The sequence below is a fragment of the Musa acuminata genome, chromosome BXJ2-10 (genome assembly GCF_036884655.1).
Source record: "Musa acuminata AAA Group cultivar baxijiao chromosome BXJ2-10, Cavendish_Baxijiao_AAA, whole genome shotgun sequence".
In the NCBI taxonomy this organism is placed as follows: domain Eukaryota; kingdom Viridiplantae; phylum Streptophyta; class Magnoliopsida; order Zingiberales; family Musaceae; genus Musa; species Musa acuminata.
The window spans coordinates 35,155,755-35,174,772 of record NC_088347.1 but is presented as its reverse complement, the minus strand read 5'-3'; the positions used below and the strand labels follow the sequence as shown (position 1 = coordinate 35,174,772).

The 19,018-nt window shown below is 38.3% G+C and overlaps 4 protein-coding genes across 4 annotated transcripts; 1 reads left to right on the top strand and 3 right to left on the bottom strand.

The window, feature by feature from the left end:
• Window positions 1-674: 674 nt before the first annotated feature.
• LOC135624428 (uncharacterized) lies at window positions 675-1,277 on the bottom strand. The gene has a single exon (XM_065128025.1). The coding sequence runs from the start codon at window positions 1,223-1,225 to the stop codon at window positions 830-832; it is 396 nt and encodes a 131-aa protein (XP_064984097.1). The 5' UTR covers window positions 1,226-1,277; the 3' UTR covers window positions 675-829.
• An 890-nt stretch (window positions 1,278-2,167) lies between these two features.
• Window positions 2,168-3,515, bottom strand: LOC135624156 (uncharacterized). The gene has a single exon (XM_065127560.1). The coding sequence runs from the start codon at window positions 2,780-2,782 to the stop codon at window positions 2,267-2,269; it is 516 nt and encodes a 171-aa protein (XP_064983632.1). The 5' UTR covers window positions 2,783-3,515; the 3' UTR covers window positions 2,168-2,266.
• Window positions 3,516-3,763: 248 nt separating this feature from the next.
• Window positions 3,764-7,870, top strand: LOC103969383 (uncharacterized). The gene is made up of 9 exons (XM_009382890.3): window positions 3,764-4,096; window positions 4,345-4,432; window positions 4,685-4,798; window positions 5,379-5,461; window positions 6,114-6,228; window positions 6,679-6,770; window positions 6,911-6,976; window positions 7,079-7,172; window positions 7,643-7,870. Exons 1-9 carry the CDS (start codon window positions 3,849-3,851, stop codon window positions 7,751-7,753), a joined length of 1,011 nt encoding a protein of 336 aa, XP_009381165.2. The 5' UTR covers window positions 3,764-3,848; the 3' UTR covers window positions 7,754-7,870.
• A 1,595-nt stretch (window positions 7,871-9,465) lies between these two features.
• Window positions 9,466-18,332, bottom strand: LOC135625391 (uncharacterized). Its single transcript, XM_065130133.1, has 8 exons — window positions 18,032-18,332; window positions 15,879-16,062; window positions 14,104-14,195; window positions 13,716-13,821; window positions 12,370-12,578; window positions 11,663-11,705; window positions 10,824-11,080; window positions 9,466-9,968 (listed from the first exon to the last, which is right to left on the bottom strand). Exons 1-8 carry the CDS (start codon window positions 18,214-18,216, stop codon window positions 9,584-9,586), a joined length of 1,461 nt encoding a protein of 486 aa, XP_064986205.1. The 5' UTR covers window positions 18,217-18,332; the 3' UTR covers window positions 9,466-9,583.
• Between the last annotated feature and the right edge of the window lie 686 nt (window positions 18,333-19,018).

The following is a 19,018-nucleotide window of genomic DNA, read 5'->3' as shown; positions in this document are numbered from 1 at the left end:
GTTTTGAAAAGAAAAAGTAGACTCCACAAAAATAACGTGACGAGTGTAGTAGGGCTACTCTTTGGAGTCACCGAGGGGGTAGGGGTGGCGTCGTTACTCATTGGAGTTGGAGCTACAATAGTAGCTGGTGTGGTAGTGGTGGAGCTTGAGGACTTTGGAGGTGTCATAGGAGCGGTGGGGCTAGTCGTGTTTGCTACAACCATTGCCTCTTGGATGTCATTCGATGGCTTCACCATCGATGGTGGAGCTATGGCTTGAGAGGCTGGAGAGCGAGGACACAACAATAGAGAGGAGTGGCAGTGGTGAGGCAACTAACATTGCGCTCTCGCGTAGAAGGTAGATCAGCGGTGTGGATATATAGTTGAACCTGGCTGAGGAGTTATAGGACTGCACCTAAGCCTGACAGTGGATTCAATGGCGGCTCTGGAGATGCGTTCAGCGATAGTGATGAACGTACACGGGCTGCATATCTCCACCGGAATGCTTCGGTTGGAGGAAGGAGCAGCGGTCAATGGCAGAAGCAGAGGCTACGATCGTTGAAGAGGAGGATCAACTGCTTGCTGTCACCAAGGAGATATCGCTGGATAATAAGGAAGGAAGATAAATCTTGCTCTAAGGCAATAGACGCTCTGATACCATGATAAATTGAAATGTAATGATAAAACACACTTAAATTAGTTAAATATAATATCTATTTATATATTTTAGAAGAAAGGATTTTCAAATTTTCTCGTGTAATTGAGAAAATCTTATTTGCTATCAGTATATATATCATCTACACGCAAATTATTATCCAACTACATCAAGCATAATAACAATGGTTTTGCTGCTAGTAGAGGAAGAGGCCATAAAAGCCAGAGAGTGCCACGGACAAAGACATGCCCCAGAGAGCAACCGCTAACGCCCACGGCATCATCTCTGCAACGCGCCACGTGAAGGCGAGGCTGAGCGCGGTTGCCAGCACCCAGATGCCGGCCTTCAGCTTCCTCCTCTTGGCCGGCGGGGTGTCCGGGCCGAGCTTCTCGAACCGCGCGAGGCAGCAGAAGAGACACACCACGTCGACGTAGGAGAAGAGGACCAGCCCCACCGTGGCCGGATCGTTAAGCGAGCGGCACGCGGCGTCGGCAGCGTTGACCGTCAGGAAGAGGAAGCTGAAGACAACCAGGATGTCACAGCTTGAAGGTCTGCTATCACCTGCTATATGAATCCTTGTGGAATCCGCCATTGTCTCCGTGAAGAAGAAGAGGAAGACGAAGAAGTAGAGGGTGCAAACAAACACAAGCGTGTTTCCTAGGATTAGAGCTGTAATACTTGTAGACACCACTGCGAAGACCTTGACCTATCCTTCCACCCTGACGTTTCTTTCCACTCGTCATCACCAAATGAATGACGATTTGGATTGCCAACTTGGCCAATTAGATAATAAGTTGATCCAAGGAGAATTAAGGGTTCATAAGTTTATCATATCTTTCTAACCTTCATAGGTAGTTTTTGAAGCTCTCTAGCTCCGAAACATAAAAAACATAATAATACGTTCATCATTAAAAACGAATAATTTCTTACAAACTTATCGTACCGATCGGAAAAATCAGGCTCACAGAAGAGCACATTAGATGAGAAAGACTAGTGTAATTGATAAGTGAAACTTGTTCTTGGTTTGTTATCCTGTGAAATTAGAGACTCGGTCTTTGTTTGATCAAAGAGCAAGACTTCGACTTCTAAGAAGTTGTACAACATTTTACTTGATGTGAAGGTTCTAAAATCTATCTTCTTCTGGTCTTTTTTTATTATTAATTTGAAAGACGAGGAACGACTTAAGGATCAACGAATAATATACTGAGTTGATCTTAAATCTTTCATCCATATAATTGAATATAAAAATACATGATACTATCACGAGAATATGGACAGACAAGTATGTGTTTGGCCTTTTCGAGGCACCAATAATCTGGTGATAATAGATTAGAAAATTTTTTTCAACATAATAAAGAGTAGAGAGATATCCTTGTATAGTTAAGAAAATCTTTTGTAATCTGTTGAGTAAAATTCTCTAATCTGATGTCAGATGGTTTATGGATTACGGAGATGACTAATACGCGTTGACGTTAAACACCTTTGATCCTGCTTCAATGTTTGATTGGCATTTGAAATCTTCGACCATCATAAATAATAAAATAATAAAGCTTTTTATTGGTCCACAGCAGTAACACAATACAAAAATAATAATAATACACATATATATAATTTCCAGCAATAACTGGCAATATTAGACATGTTCTTCGGGTGATGATACTTGGTTGTTCTCGACAGGAGAGTAATCATGGGCAGCAACAATGTCGTCGGCATCCCGGTAGAGGAACAGACCATAAAACCCACCGAGGGTGACGAGGCCTGCCATAAGCCACACAACCACAGCGAGCATCGGCGGCATGATCTTCGCCACTTGCCATGCGAGCGCCAGGTTGAGCGCAGACGCGAGGGCCCAAATCGTGGCCTTCACCCGCTCCTTCTTCTCCGGTGAGCAGTCGGCACCCAGTTTATCGAAATTCCGCAGGCAAACGAAGAGCATCGCCAAGTCCGAATAGATGAACACCGCGAAGGCCAGCGCCGAGGGATCGTGGCGCGACCGGTAGGCTGAGTCCAGGAAGTTGATCGTCAGGAAGACGAATCCGATGATGGCGAACACGTTGATTCTGCTGCCGGAAAATTGAGATGGTGATGCTGGTTGGTGTGGGAGATCATGGTGCTCAGGCTTGTTTGCTGAAACTGGTAGCTCCATCATGGAATCAGTGAGCGCAGGGCGAGGTAATTCGACTATGCTGCATGGCGCTTTATGGAACAGCAGCGTAGAGTAGTGCTGTTGCACAGTCTCCGCGTCTCCCCTACCGAAACATCCGACCAAATGCAGGGAAACTACACCACACTGCAGAAGCTTTGCGCTAGGAGAAGCCGTTGACTTCGACTTGGGGATTGACCAAGCGTGTAAACGTGGCTCCACGCGATAGTTTGACGGAAACCGCGTCGTCGTGCCCTCCTCATCTCTCCCACCAGGACGCCTTCCGGCGACTGGGATCACTTCCTCTCAGTCCAAGGGGATCCCTTCTGGCCCTGCTCCTCGTGCTCCCTCCTCTTTCCGCTCATCGCAATACATTCAGGTTAATCCCTCTAGATTTGTAGGTCTTCGATCATCCCCTGCCCCTCTTTCCTCTGCCCTCTCCGTGGAACATCTCCTCCTCCTGGCCTTCCCTCTTCCTCCTCACCCTCCGCTATTCCAGGCTCTTCTTCTCCACCGCTGATCCACCTAATGCCGTGGTCTCTAGTGGCCAAGTGAAATCACGTAAACTTTCCATTTCTGGCCGCGATGTTGGAGCTGCTTTGCTGCTGTTCCCTTATCCGTGGCCGGTGCACAACACTTCATCAGATTCCTTGGGAGACATTGGATTCTCCTTTGCTGCTGTTCCCTTATCCGTGGCCGGTGCACAACACTTAATTCCTTAGGAGACATTGGAGCTCCTTTGCTATTCCGTCGTCAGGCACGGTTGGATTGAACTCTGTTCTCCTTTGGAAAACTTGACTCAATATAAAAGCATTAGTCTTTATATATATATATATATATATATATATATATATATATATATATATATATATATATATATATATATATATATATATATATATAAAAAGTTAAATGGGACCCACAAAAAAGATAGATAGGTGAGGCCGCTAAGAGTTGACGACGAGTAGGAATAATATATAATGCATATCAAGTAATGTTGCATTATCTCCGGTCTCGGGTGATTCGATTCGGGAAGGAGGGGGAGGGGGAGAGCGTTAGCAGAAGCTAAAGAATGGCCGCCGCTACTGCCGCTTCCGTATCCTGCCACAATTTCTACAGCAGCTACGCTCATGCTTCTTCCGGTCCTCTCCCCGTGCCTCGCCGCACCCCGTCCGCGGCCCTAACTCGCTGCGGGAGACTCTTTGCGCGCGCCAAGTTTGAGAATTTCGACGCCCCCTCCGACGTCCCCCCGCTGTCTTCAGATGGCCCCAATTCAGGGACGGCTGCGGTGCCGGAACAGCAAGAATTAGACCAAGACAGGTTCGATTGCCACCACACAATCCTACTTCCATGATCTTAGAGAAGTATCAATCATTTCCAAACGTTTTCTCTGGTTTTTCTGTATAAAAAAGTAATCTTTTTTTCCCCTTTTGTTTTTGGAAATTTGAGCCGCATAATTTAGGATTTGTATGTTTCTTTCCTTTTTTTGTGGATTGATAGTTAATTCTTAATTCAGTGAATTTTACTGGAGGCGAACAAACTCACTGATGGGTTTTGCCTTGATCCAGTGACTTGCCATCGGATTTGGAGGGTGCGATCCGGCAGTCAAGTCAAGCAAGTGCTTCGTTCATATCTTCCGGAGGAATGAGAGCTATTGTAAGTGTTATCGACTAATTGACTGCAAACTCGGTGCTGATCGAGCATTCATGTATTACATTAGTGTATAATTCAGAGTGTTTTGATAAGTCGCCGAAATGGAAGTATATAATTTTTTGATATTTACTACAACTACTACTACTATGTTGTCAAAACGTTGTGGTTACTGTTTAGCTGGCTTGAGATGTAAAATGTGCAAAGATCTTCAAGCATTTTTGGCTTGATGACAATCTATGTTCTTTCTTCTTTCAGGTAGAACTTCTAATTCCTCAAATACAATTTCTTGATGCTGAAGGTGCTCAAGCTGAGTTATGGGAACTATCAAGAATCTTTTTGGAGTCACTTATAGAGGAATCAGGGGGTCAGGTCAGAAAGTAGTTTCCCTAAAATGTATCATATTGATTTAGTCAACCCCTATACTCTTGGCCTCGGATATGCTTACTGGAAGGACTGAACAATGCATGACATCACAAATTTGTTTAGTCACTGTGGATAAAATTTTACATGACATAAACGGCTTGCTGGAGGATTTTCCTCCTGAAAATCAAGTTTAAATGCTTTTAGTTCTTTATCCCTTTAATTCCATAAATGGATACTTATTTGGGTTTTATTTGCAAAATTGTAGTTGAATTTTGTATATGCTTATTCCTCATGCATTTTGGGCACCATTCCATTGTATGTCGACATAACTATTGATAAACTTTGCAATTGTGATGAGAAAGTGCACATCTCAACTTGCACGAAATATGCATCAAAATGGAATAAATTATTGAATCAAATCAAGTAAATTCAGATAGGGAACTAAGATACTCACACTTTATTCAGCACAAGAACCATTTTATGCGGTTGATAATATTAAATTAAGCATTATAGAGGATAATAATGTCCTGAAAAATCATATGCTTCGAAGCTTCATTCATGTACTTTCTGGTTAATTATCTCCTAGAGAGTAAAAGCCATTTTTCCTGATGCTGGAGCAGCTGCTCTTCTGAAGTATCAGTGGACGGATGCAAACTTTGGGTTTTCCAGGTACTTGTGTTTTTTTTCTTTTTTCATTTATCATTCAGTTTAGTTAGTTTCTGTTTGATAACATTTTACTGGTAGCCCCTTAGTAGAATTCTTCAACAGATAATACATCTACTTGAAATAAACTCATATACCATGCCAATTGAAAATAAAAGAAAAATTGGATGAAACCCTATCATGTCATTTATCCCATTTTTTCAGAAAATATTCCATTTTTTTGCAACTAATGTATCAACTGTGAGTTTGGTTGATGAATACATGACCATAAATCTTTTTCCTCTTCATGGGAATAGGCATAAGGATCAATTTATGTATGTTTATTGAACCTTGATAATGTTGAAAGCCAGTTTATCAACTTGAACTGAACATTTTGAACTGAGACTGATGAGATTGCTATGGCAGTTGTAGAAAAAAAAATGAATATGCTATTAATCAGTTTAGGCTGGTATAGGTGTGAAGCACACAGCTGTTTGGAGATTGAAAGCATCTGGGCCAACTTACCCAGAATCTTTTCTTGTAGCCTAGGTCTTAAAATTTGGTTAGCTTAAATTTGCTGGCCTAGCTCTTCTAAATTTGGATTGTAGTTAAACTGTATATGTCCTCTTCCCAAATTTTCTTTTATTTCTGAATTTAGTTACTCCCATCTGTGATGCAGCTTAAGCGACCGGAAACCTGTAGACAACGAAGATGAAGTTGTAGTTATGGTTGTTCCTGATTATCAGATGTTGGAGTATGTGGAACGAGTTGCTACCCTTCTTTCTGAGGATCCAGTAAGTTTTTTGTTTCATTGAAGAGAAAATAATAAGACTTTCAATTATCTTTCTTTGATGAACAATTCTAGCATCATTCTTTCATTTTTTTGTGCTGGTTTTGCTTGCCAAATTGGTTGCTCATACTATAGCAGTTAAATTTGTGCTTATGCCTTGGCCTTTGTTTTGAAAACTTTGTCGTTAAGTAAAAAGCAACGCTAATCCATTTTTTAGTTATCATTGGGTCTCATCTGATCCATGTTTTAGCTATTTTATGCCTTGGGATTCTTAGTTCTTATATGACAGTTCTCCGTGACCATGCATGCAGCTCAAAGCGCCCTGCCTTTGTCATGTCTTATATAAAAGTAATAAAACTCAAATATTTTGCATATGTATTTATACCTAGAGCAATCTTACCTGCTAAGATGGATCATTTTGCTTACACAGCATTCCTCATTATTATGTTATTAGCCAAGGCCTCTTATCATGTGGAACCCACGGCTTGTTAGCGAAGATGTCGGAGTTGGAATCAATGTTCGCAATCTCCGGAGATATTTCTTAAGGCAAGTATTCATCAAGCTCTCATTAATTGCTGAGTTGCAAATGTCTTTCTATTGCTTTCAACAAATATATTTAAACAAGATATTATGTTTCTAACATTAGGTATTTCTTTCTTGGTCCTATCAAACTGTGATACATGCAGCACTTTCACTGTTGTTTACTCGATGAGACCTTTGCCAACTGGAGCAATCTTTAGATGTTATCCTAGGTAAGTGAAACTTATAGGCATCAGTTTGCCTGAACTTTGCGTTTTAATTGGAAGAGCCTGTTACTGGGATGAATTTTCTACAACACTTCATTTACCATGTAGGATGTGGAAAGTGTTCTACGATGATGTAAATAGGCCGGGTAGATACTTGCTGGCCAAAGAACAACCCGGACGTCCTGATGCAACAGATATTGAGGTCATTTCCTCACATCTACTATCTTATAACATTCAATAAGTACTTTTCCAAGTGGATACTCATGATTGCATACAATTGAGCCATGATAATGAAAAGAAACTTATCAGTGCTATTGGCTATTGGAATTATGTTATTTTTTCTAAAGTACCAACTAGACAATTGTGGCTAGTCCAAGGAGCTGAAGGACTGGAACCAACCATTGACCTTTTGATTATAAGAGAAATCTTGCATAAAGCAAACCTATATAGCTCAAAATTAATGCTATAGTTTAAGTTAAATGCCTCTACAAACTCTGTCACTATATGCCTTTTCATCTCAGCAAAGTTAAATCCTATTATTAAAGCTAAAATCTCAGCTTCGTTTTGTTGAGATTGTCTAGCTGAATAGCTAGCGGGTTTACTTTTCAGTTCAGAAACGTGTCTTATGTGGCCGCTATAAATTGATCTTCTTTCCCCTACATTCATATGCAGCTGATATTTGGAAATGTGGACGAGAAATCAGAGAAGGCACCGTCGTTCTTAGATAAGGCCGTGAGCATGTTTACCTCCATAAACAGGTTTATGAAGGCCATTTCCAGGTGAAATGCCTTTTTTCTTGGGTTCCAAAACCTTTCTGCTCTTGTTTCAGCTCTTTCACTCTTCAGAGTATACAATTTTCAGAGCCATAAGCATTATTATGAAAAGTTGCTTGTTTGATTATTGAAAGTCTAACCACCATGAAGTGTTGATGAGCTAAGTGATGGTTGTTTACACAGAAATCATAAATTGTCTTTTTCTAGGTCATTGTAACTCTCTACCTTTGCCACCTCCAATTTCAGCAACAGAGTAAACCGTGACTCTTAAACACAGGAACAGCTACTGTATTATGCTCCAACTATATCAACCATGGAGGTATCCGCTGAACTGCTATTTCCAGAATTCCCAAAAATTAGAGCTTCAACCAAAGAAAAGTAGTGTTCCCTATCTGATGTGTTCTCCATAGTATATGATCCACAGGAGCATCAGCACTTGGAAATGCTAGTGTTGGAGCTTGTGCTTGTTGCCCTGTTCGAGTAGCTCGAGGCACAGCCATTCCCTAATGCAACTGAGTCGAAGTGCTCTCCCCACTTCACTGATATGATCCTCCACTTGGTTGGGGAATTGAGAAAATGTCATATAATAGAAAAAAAAAAGTCCAAAGTTTCTTAGTTATATTAGTTTCTAATTCAGATGAATAAAATTTTGATCAGAATGATTCAAAATTAAGAAAAATAATGTTGACTAAGATCAAACTACGACTTGACTAAATAAAGATAAAATCACGATTAAACAAAAAAGATCAATCTGAATATTTATTATACATACGAGATGAAAAGAGAAGTGGAGGATAGCTGCTTCCTCACCGGGCGTCCTTCCGCAATAGTGCAACGATAGTATGCTAGCGGGCATGGATTTCCCTTCGCAATCTTCTTCTGCCCATATACTTCCTCCACCGGCAGCCATCGAGCAGAAGCCCCAATAGAACTTGATCCTATACGCCAAATGCAATGCACGACAGAGCGAACTGTTGGGGCATTGCATCGTGTTCTCACTCAAACTCTGGCTTTCTTCACTCGTGGCTGCTGCATGCATCAGTTCGTTCTCATGGCTCAAGTTTCATACATCATACCCACAGTTCAATCGAACAGACAGGCCTTCTTCTTCGTAGTACTTCTCAGTGTCTCTGCCTTTGCTTCTTTCTACTGGTGTTCTTTTTTTTTCTTCCTTCCTCTTCTTCTTCTTCTGCCGACTTGAACTCGTTGCAAGGCTCAACGGTTGCTGTAACCATTGACTTTGTTTTGTTGAGTGCCGAGATCTTTTCAATGGCTCCCACAGTTGACTTTTTAAGGTCTGATCACCTGAATGACGGCTGCCTGATTAAACTGCATCGGAGAACATTCTCTCCTGCATTCATAGAAGTGTGTTAACAGATTTAGAAAACTGCAGCTTCATAAGCTTAGCTGTTTGTTTCTTTGCTTGAATGTTGATCTTCTCCTAAAGATTCATGTTAAAACCCTTTCAACCATCACATTTTTTTCTGCTCCCTAAATCATGAATCACATCTGACATTTGTTGACCCTCCATCAGGCATTGTGATCATCCAGTTTTCTTGTGAGGTCTCTTCAATCTATTGACCTCTAAAGTTTAGCTTAGCCTGTTGGACAATAATAGACCATCACAAGTGTCATGTATGCTTTGTTGTTTTAGACAAATAATTCACTTGTACAAGAAAGAAATGGATGCCTCAGACCACAACAAAGAAGAAGACAAACAGCTGACTCCCATCAAACCACTTTTAAACTCAAAGATGGGAATTAGTTCTGCTAATAACTTGAGAAGAAATGTTGAAAGACCAGAATCTACAGCACAACACTCAGCAAGCAAGCTTTTTGGTCACACACCTGGCAGATCAGATTCCCAAAACTTAGAACCATAGTTGTCATCTACAAGGGATGAAGGAACATAACAGTTAAAGAAGTCTCTGTAATACACAAATCCTGGCACTCCAAAATAACCCCCTGTAACGATCCGGCATCTGTCCACAGCCATAGCTGACAGGCCAGCTAGTTCCTCGGTTTCACCCGGTACACGACAGTCCAGGGAATTTGCGAGGCAGCCTGTACTAGTTTCCCAAACATTGACTTTGTATCCGAATGGACCCCCTGCGACAACTTTGTAAGGATCCATGTGCAGAAATGTCACTCTGTTATGGTTTAGTTCCAACTCGGCCACTGGCTCTGGGTTTTCTTGATTTTTTCTGATGTCCCATAACAAGGCCCTGGAGCATGAAAACACACACATCCTTCACGCTTAACCACTAAAACGGCATAAATTGTATCACATATTCCATCCAGAAAGAAACACCAAAGAAATTAAACTTGCTATAGGAATACACAATTTGACAACCCAATTGCATGTCCCATGAATTTAAGAAAGCATGAATAGCATGCATTAAACTATGCTTTAGGTCCTTTCAACTAGAATAGACCCTTCATATTGATCAAAATGATTTTAGAAATGCATGCATACTGGAGTTCAACATATTTAGGTTTTTCAGTTGTTATATCTATGACCAATCCAGCCCATAATTGTAACTATTAAAATGAATTTTCATGACTAAGACAATCAACGTTTATGACAACCCTCTCTTTCTTGATGCTACCATCTAATTTTCTTGCCCTTCAATCCCCTTTGCAAAACCTCCAACGTGAAATGTCTATTAACTTTTTTATATGAGGAGGAAAAAAACCAAGAAGACTAGGAAATAAAAAGAGAAATAAATCCCAGCTTCACCATTTGCCTGATGCTATAGCTAGCCAAACACTCCCTACTACTGAGAAAAAAGTTCAAATATAAGTATACTTCGTTAAATAATGTAAACTTTTAAATGCATAACATAGTTTTTTAGTTGAAATCTCTACAAGAAAATATATTCATTAAATATTAGTCTTTTAGCATACATGGTTGTTTTCCTGTTATCCAATCCTTTATTGCTTCTATTTTTTTTACTTTATTACTCATATCAACTTTCTGAACTATTCAGATCTCGTTCTCACATTCCCTGCATTCACAAACTTGATGGCTGCAACCACAACACACAGACACTAAAGAGAGCAGCACAGTTTCTACTTACTTGTCTTGTCCACCAGAACATATTAGCCATTTAGAAGGCAGCATCTCAAAAGAGTACAATTTAGGACCATGAAGCGCCACAGTGAAAGCTTTTCGCATTGTTCTCAAATCGATTGCTGTAACTGATGCACCAGCAGCAACATAGCAAAGTGTATCATAACATTTCAAAGCAACAGGTGAGCCAGAAACTGATGTCATCCCAACACATGATGACAAACTAGAGGAGGATGATGATGCAGATGTGTCCCAAACTCTGACCTATAAATAGAAATGAGAAATTGTACTTCAGAACAGCTAGTCAAGACTTCTGTAATCTCACCTAGCCAAATGTTGAAACTCGAAACTATATACGTATAGAATTAGTGTAACATTGCAAGACAAATATGTTACTTTTTACTAAATAGAATCAACATACAGACCACCTAATCCTCAAAATCTAAACTAAATATAATTATATTGAACTCCCATATCTACATATAGCAACATCTCTACATAAGCCAAGTTCTCCTGAAGAATAGAAGAATTTATAGACTCGACCTATCCACACATTAAGTTGATGTTGGTCTAAATCAAGTATGCACTACCTCTTTTGTTTAACAGAAGTCAATCTCAAGATGAATGATTTGATTCCCTATGCAAAGTGATCAACCTCCAATTTATCTAAAGTTCACATTCAACAAAACTCCAGTATTACTTCTTTAATTTTTATCTCCTTAGTTACATTTATTACAGCCAACAACTTTAGCAAACAGAAGTATTCATCAAAATGAAAAAAATATTAATCGGCCAAAAAAATGAAAAAAAATATATATATGTAAATTTATAATGATATTTACATACTCTTGAATCTCTAGAGATGCTAACCAGGAGAGAGGTTCTATGCCTGCAAGACGAACATAATTTTCTATTAAAGATCATACTAGAAGTAAACCAAGTAACAACCCCAAGCATGAAAAGACAATTCTTATCTACATGAACATCAACATGTAAAAACAAACGGTAATGTATGGGTACAGAATTGCAGATGTTAGTATCTAGTTACACAAAGTACAAGATCCTGTCATTAAGTAAATATAAACCTTACAGAAAAAATGTTCTACATCAGGATATATACTATTAAATAATTTTGGGTTGTGAATACAAATGTATCCTGGACTTACTAAAACAACTACTATTATTGTTATCAAACCAATAGCAAATTTACCAGCTAAATCATCTATCAGACATTGAACAAGAAAAAAACAACTTGAGTTTATTGAATTTATTTATATCTGTATTAAGATGTTTGTCCCCATTAAAAAATATTCTGCAGTGTTTCTAATGTTGTTTCATTGCAAAATACTGAATCTCTATTCACAATATCCCAACAGTGAGAATTGAAACAATTTAGCATTCTCAATTAACTGGAGCCATATATTCCATTTCTACTAATAAAAGGTCTAAATTCCTTAGTGCAACAATCACAATAGTTAATAACTCTATTTTCTTTCAATGCCATTATAACAAAATATGTAAAAAAAAAAGAGATGTGCAAAGGATGTTCATACCTAGCAACTGTCACAAATGACAAAGGTTTCTCATGACCATGATATGTTAGTAAAGGATGTTGCTTGCCACTTGCACCAACAGACCAAAGGCGAACAGTGCAATCTTCCCCACCACTCGCAAGAACCTTAGAACCACTATTCCCAAGCAATGTATCAGCCAGGGTAGTAACTGGTCCATTATGGCCTCTAAAACAACGTTGTGATCGACCCTGCATTAAAAATATGAATGTGCAGCATAAACATATATTTTTTAATTTAGGTTTGTCCTTGGAGGAACACAACCAAATGTACTTAAAAAGTTAATAATAAGTTTACAAATGTTAATACACACAATTCATGCAGCAGGAAAATGATGAAAGAATATTGCTCTATCAATTGCAACAGTTTCAGCCTTCAGTTGTAATGGCTTACATTTGTAATTCTAGAATTTAGTAACTTACAGCACCTTCATATGTGAATGTTATTCTACTATCTGATCCTTCTTCACTGCTCAATAAAATGGTGTGTAATCAACAATTTGTTTAGTAAGGTACTTTTTCAGTATGTTACTACTAAATATAAACAAAATCTAAATCATGAGAATTGAGTAAAATATCTGATACTTATCCAAAAGTCAACGAGAGACAGGGCATTGATGAAAAGTTAAAGATGAGTAGACAAAAAAAATATCCTGGCCAAGTGTATACACCATTTCATTGCTATTTACTCATTATTCATTAAACATGAAAGCATTCAGTATCCATGTTAAATCACTGCACAGACAGGGCAGTCTTGAATAATAACCAATGACAGCAATGAATATAACTAAAGCAGTCTGCCATTCAGATATCATTCACTTTTTGTACATGGAAGTCTGGAGTATCACTATGCCATCAATGTACAGACAAGACACTCTTGAATAAAGCCTTAAAATGCAAGGGAAAAGTTGTTAATGCCATGCAGTACTAGAAAATGTAATGATCATAATTAAATTGCATTGATGATGTTACATGAAGAGCTAAAGAAAGAATATTCATGATAAGAATGAACTCCTAGCCATTCACAATCATGTTATATTGGCAAAAAGTTGCATCTGGGGGTTAATGATCACAAAGACAAACAGAGAACGACAATACAAAAGCAATTGAATGTCTCAGATGAGGTAAAGTCGGTGTCAAATGACAGAATTATAATATCCTGGAATCTTTTTCCACACAATATTTGCTAAAATGAAATGCATATAAGAGAAAAAGGAAGAAATCAGCTGACTTGGTTAAAGAAGAAATGAGCACCTACAGAATACAAAATTAACGTAAATAAGAAGAAAAGAGAGCTTCATGAGGACTTTCAGTGTTACTAGAAAACACCTTCCACCACAGACGAATTGTGCGATCAGAGCTTGAAGTGACTAAAACATTATCCTCATATTGCATAACATTTCGGAACAAGGATGTCTCTTCTATAGGAAACAATCTGCAAGCATAAAAAAAAAGGAATAACATCTCGCATACATAGACAAAGGTGTCTTCACATTTGTCTGCTTACAGGTGATTGACTAATGGCAGGCACAAGGAAGCAAACTAGCATGCAAAACCATGCAGCTAACGACGAACAATAAACAATTAATAATTTCAAGACTTCAGACAAATAAAAAGAAAAAAAAATCAAGAGGCAAGAATTTTGAGTAGAATTTCAATTGAGCAATGGAAACCGGAAGCTATAGGTGATTCAGCTAGTTTCCACTACTAAACTCACCTCATACATGTAATCCTTGCACCATGAGCTGTCCATAATTCTTGGTCTTGAATTTCAGATGAATTAACTTGAAACCTTTGTATGCTAGAACCCTGAGTAGCAAAAAAATAAATTTTAATTAATTTTAAGAAGAATTTTCACTGTGCTAAATCAGACAAAAGAGTTGAATTTGCACTAGCAAATCATGGTTCCAAAAATGTATGGCAAGGTTTAAAAATACCTGTTTGATCCTAGTTAGGGAACTGGTCAGACAAGCATGGTATACTAGGAGATACCAAACTATACTAATTGATTTTTTTTTAAAATAATATAAGAATTATATTTCGACCAATATCAGAACATATAGGCTGGTACTCATACTTGATCAGACTTGTAAGTACCGGTAGATACATATCAATCCTACTGGTATTTGAAACCCTACCTTGTGAAAGCCTCTACCCGACGTAAAGTGTTGTCAATATGCGCAGGACAGTGATAGAAAGAACCTCACAGAATTGACATCTGATCAAGATACTTAACAACTCCCACTCATTCTCCTCAGGCCTCCCTTCAGACCAGTGATGGTGCACACGAGGTCCTGAGGTGCACAAGGCAGCAAGGGAGCTGCAAATCTTCGAACTATCAAAGGCCTAAAAGCCCAAAACCAAACACCACATATTAAACTCAAATCAACAATTTGAGGTACTACAGCTGGTCTGGAACCCAGAACTTCAAATTTCAGGTCACATACCCACATAATCAAGTGAAGTTATGGGGCAATAGGCCTGAATCCTTGCTATCAATAACCATATATGCTCAAGCACAAACATATTATATTTGCAAGAACTTCATAAAATTTATATCTTTAATGTGTATGCCCCAGAAATTCTCAGGCGTACTGACATAACCCTGGTCTCCAAACCACATTTTCCATTCCCCTCGACAGCTCCCTCGATGCCACCGCCTCAATCCAGTCTACAATCCCAATAAAAAAGTGAAACCACTAACCACTTCAAAAGGTTAGTAAAAGCACTTATTATCACTTCCCCTACGTCAGCAAAAAGAAAGGACCATCTTTTTATCTTTACTTTATTGTTTGTATTTTATATCACTCACACCCACCAAAAATCACATCAATCCTAGCTATACCTGGCAAAAACGTGTGCTACCAACATCTGAGAGTGCAAACACTTACCATTTACTACAAACATATTATATTTGCAAGAACTTCATAAAATTTATATCTTTAATGTGTATGCCCCAGAAATTCTCAGGCGTAGTGACATAACCCTGGCCCCAAAACCACATTTTCCATTCCCCTCGACAGCTCCCTCGATGCCACCACCTCAATCCAGTCTACAATCCCAATAAAAAAGTGAAACCACTAACCACTTCAAAAGGTTAGTAAAAGCACTTATTATCACTTTCCCTACGTCAGCAAAAAAAAGGACCATCTTTTTATCTTTACTTTATTGTTTGTCTTTTATATCACTGGCACCCACCAAAAATCACATCAATCCTAGCTATACCTGGCAAAAAGGTGTGCTACCAACATCTGAGAGTGCAAACAGTTACCATTTACTACATCAAAGAAAATAATAAATAAGCTTAAATTAAGTTGCATTAATTTGAAAAACTAAAACAACCAAGTAAATAATCCAACTTCTTTCAAATGTCTTTTCATATCCACATATCCTGCCAAATGATGATAAATCTTTCTTGGTACTTTGAAACTAAGACAAATATTAGTGTTGAAAATGAATACAGAATATCAATACATCAATGTATTACCTTACCTGTGCAAGAAGGATGGCATTTCTGTCCAGCAATATGTGGCTTGCTGGTGTGGAGTATGTGGTGTTGAAATAAATTTCTGATGGATCATCATATTTCAGTTGATGTAGTGCCATATGCCTAGCCAAATATTGTTCTCTGACTCCAGGAGCACCAGACGATACAGAAAGATGTGGCCACTGCTCCCTAAAAATATTGAATTAAACAACTTGAGATGGAAAGCCCATGCATGGCAAACAACATGAGTAACCATTCACAAGATGATCATAACCTTCTTGACAAGATGGCCACATGAAAGCATTCCATACTATCATTTGTGCACTTATTGAGGAAAAAAAGAAGAGATCAGCATTTGTGATATGCAAGAAAACCAGGCACCAGCCACATACATAAACATGCATTTCAGAAGATGCATTGACTATGGCTACAGTTTCTCAACAGATTCATGTACAAGAATAAGAAGCAAGTGATGGAAGGAGTAAATACATTAGTGTTGACAAGGTAGGATTAAAAAATGAAATGCAAATGAAATATAGGGAAGATGAAGAACTAGCACTCCAATCTTCTTTTATGAAAAATAAATTGAGGTTGTTGGAATTTCAGGAATAGGAAAAGACCATCACTTCCCCTTCTTTTTCTTGTGCTTAAAATACAAGAAAAAGTATAATTTACTCAATTTCTGGAAAGATAAGAAGTCATAGCATGGAGAGTTTTGAATATATTTTCAGTTTCCAAGATGGGAAAAAAAATGAAAAGTCATTTCTTCTTGAAAAACTAGGAAGTAGTTTTTTTCCTTTTAGTTTCTGATCAAACATATGGTGAAAAATATATATTCCAATTGAAAAGAAAAAGATTCCTGTGAAATTATCTAAGCAGCCAATCACACCTAAGCAAACTACATAGCCAAGATACCCCTATTCCTGTGAAAGCACCTCTCATATGTATATATGTATATCAGTATATGTATATGTACATGTACATATACATACATACATACATACATACATATATATATATGTATGTATATATGTATGTATATATATATGTATGTATATATGTATGTATATATATATGTATGTATATATGTATGTATATATATGTATATATATATATATATATATATACATATATAATATCTTTAAAGAATCGTTTGAATTGCACCTTTGCAGATTTAATGTTACTTTAAGTTCCTTACTCTTTCTATCCCTTACTTTGGCAAGTCCATGTGTAAAAATATTATGCGCCTTGTTTCTTCCTAGGCCATAACTCCTGGACTATTTTAGTTAATTAGAACATTTCAAAATTCTAAAACATTACAGGTCCTAGGTTGGACATCTCTGTTTTGTTGTGATTGCCTTTTTGGACCACCACATCTTTAATAGCAAAACCATCATTCCCAAATGTATGAAATTGGAACCAATATATATACATATACTCCTGCTACATAGGATATAGGATAATGAATATGAATCAAACTTCACTTATCCTCTCTGCTTCTTTCCATTAATGATGCAAACTGGAAAAACATGATAACTGAAACTGCCTGAAACATCAAAAAAGCTTTAAATGAACTCAACCACACTGCTGCTAGACCTACTTCCACACAAACTCCGACAGCCCAACCACAATAACAGTGTTCATAATGAAAATATAAAGTGTTTTTTTTTAATGTCACTGATCTGCAGCACATGGATATTATTTTCTAGATGTCTCCTAAGCCCCAACCTTAACGCGACCAACGCTTATTAGAGAGCACTCACATGCTAATTCTTTAAATTATTAGTTGAAAAGCAGGGATAATCTTCAATGTTCCAACTTTATTTCCCTTCGCAACATCCCAGTCACCCTTATGGACTAACTAAATCACTTATGATTAGAGTTCAGGAAGATTCTATAATACTTCCTCTTCCAACGATACAGAGCACTATAACCTAACCATGTTTTTGCTAAAACAAAATCTAGTTTTGGGCTTCCTACAAAATCTCTGATCTTTCACAGTTCGAACCTCAATTTATGAGAAATAACCGAAAGAACCAATTAAATCAGATCAACGGAATGCCAAAAACCAACAAAACTACATGGCTTTCGGGATTTCACGATAATTCGGCGAAAGAATTACAAAAAGGCAAAAAGAGGAGAGAGGCGGCGGAGGTACCTGAAGAGGCGATTCCAGACGGAGTCAGAGCAGGCGACGCGGCAGAGAGGCTTGCAGGTCATGGCGAGGTTTGCAACGTCGCGGATGCCCAAAAAGCCAAAGCAGTGGGCGAGGGAGTCGGCGTCGATGTCGGCCAGGGTTCTTTGGCCGCCGTGGCCGGCCAGCTTGGGAGGCCGATCGGCCATCGCGAGAGCTCTAATCGACCGCAGCACCAAAGGCTGGTCGAGGAGGCGCCCTAAAGAGGAGAGAGAGAGAAGCAGATCGACGCCGCTCAACGGTTGGAAGTCGTATGCGTTCAGTTTCACGATTTTTAAAGAGGATGAGCGGAGGCGGTTCCAGAGCGAGGTGGGTGAGGAGGCATCGTGACTCCCGAATTCTTCAGTTCTTTTTTTTTTTTTTTTAACTTTTATTGTCATTAAAAGATATTTTTATTTTGCCATGCCTCATCAAACCATGCATGCTACATTAGAATGCTTGAGAGGCTCAAATGTCAACTATTTATCTCATTAAGAACAACCTTCAAAAATAATATAGGCGCTTAGAGAAAAGAAAATAATAAAGACGGACTTTAATAAATTACTCCCTTGTTGTTTAGAAAATCAAAATTTGTATCGCTAAAGATAAAAAGTCATTATGAATGTATGGGAGAGGAACAAAGCATGAAGCCAACAGCCGTTGATGGAGTTTGCCAAATGAATCAAGAAAATAAGCTTTTACAAACGCTTGCTACTTAATCAGGTTGATGGGCTTTCGAACCCCTTTTTATCTTTGCAACTGAAGCCCATGGTTGCTAACCCTCCATAAAACATTGCTAAAAGCCCACACGAAGCTCACCTCTAGTATTGCTAAATCCATCACTAATGGTTTAGTTAGCATGTCCTGTTGGAATCTACATGAGAACACATTGAACGTTGAATGAATAAAAATAAATTTAAATAATATAAAAAACCTCTGGAAGAGACAATATTTCATCTTTTATTACACCTT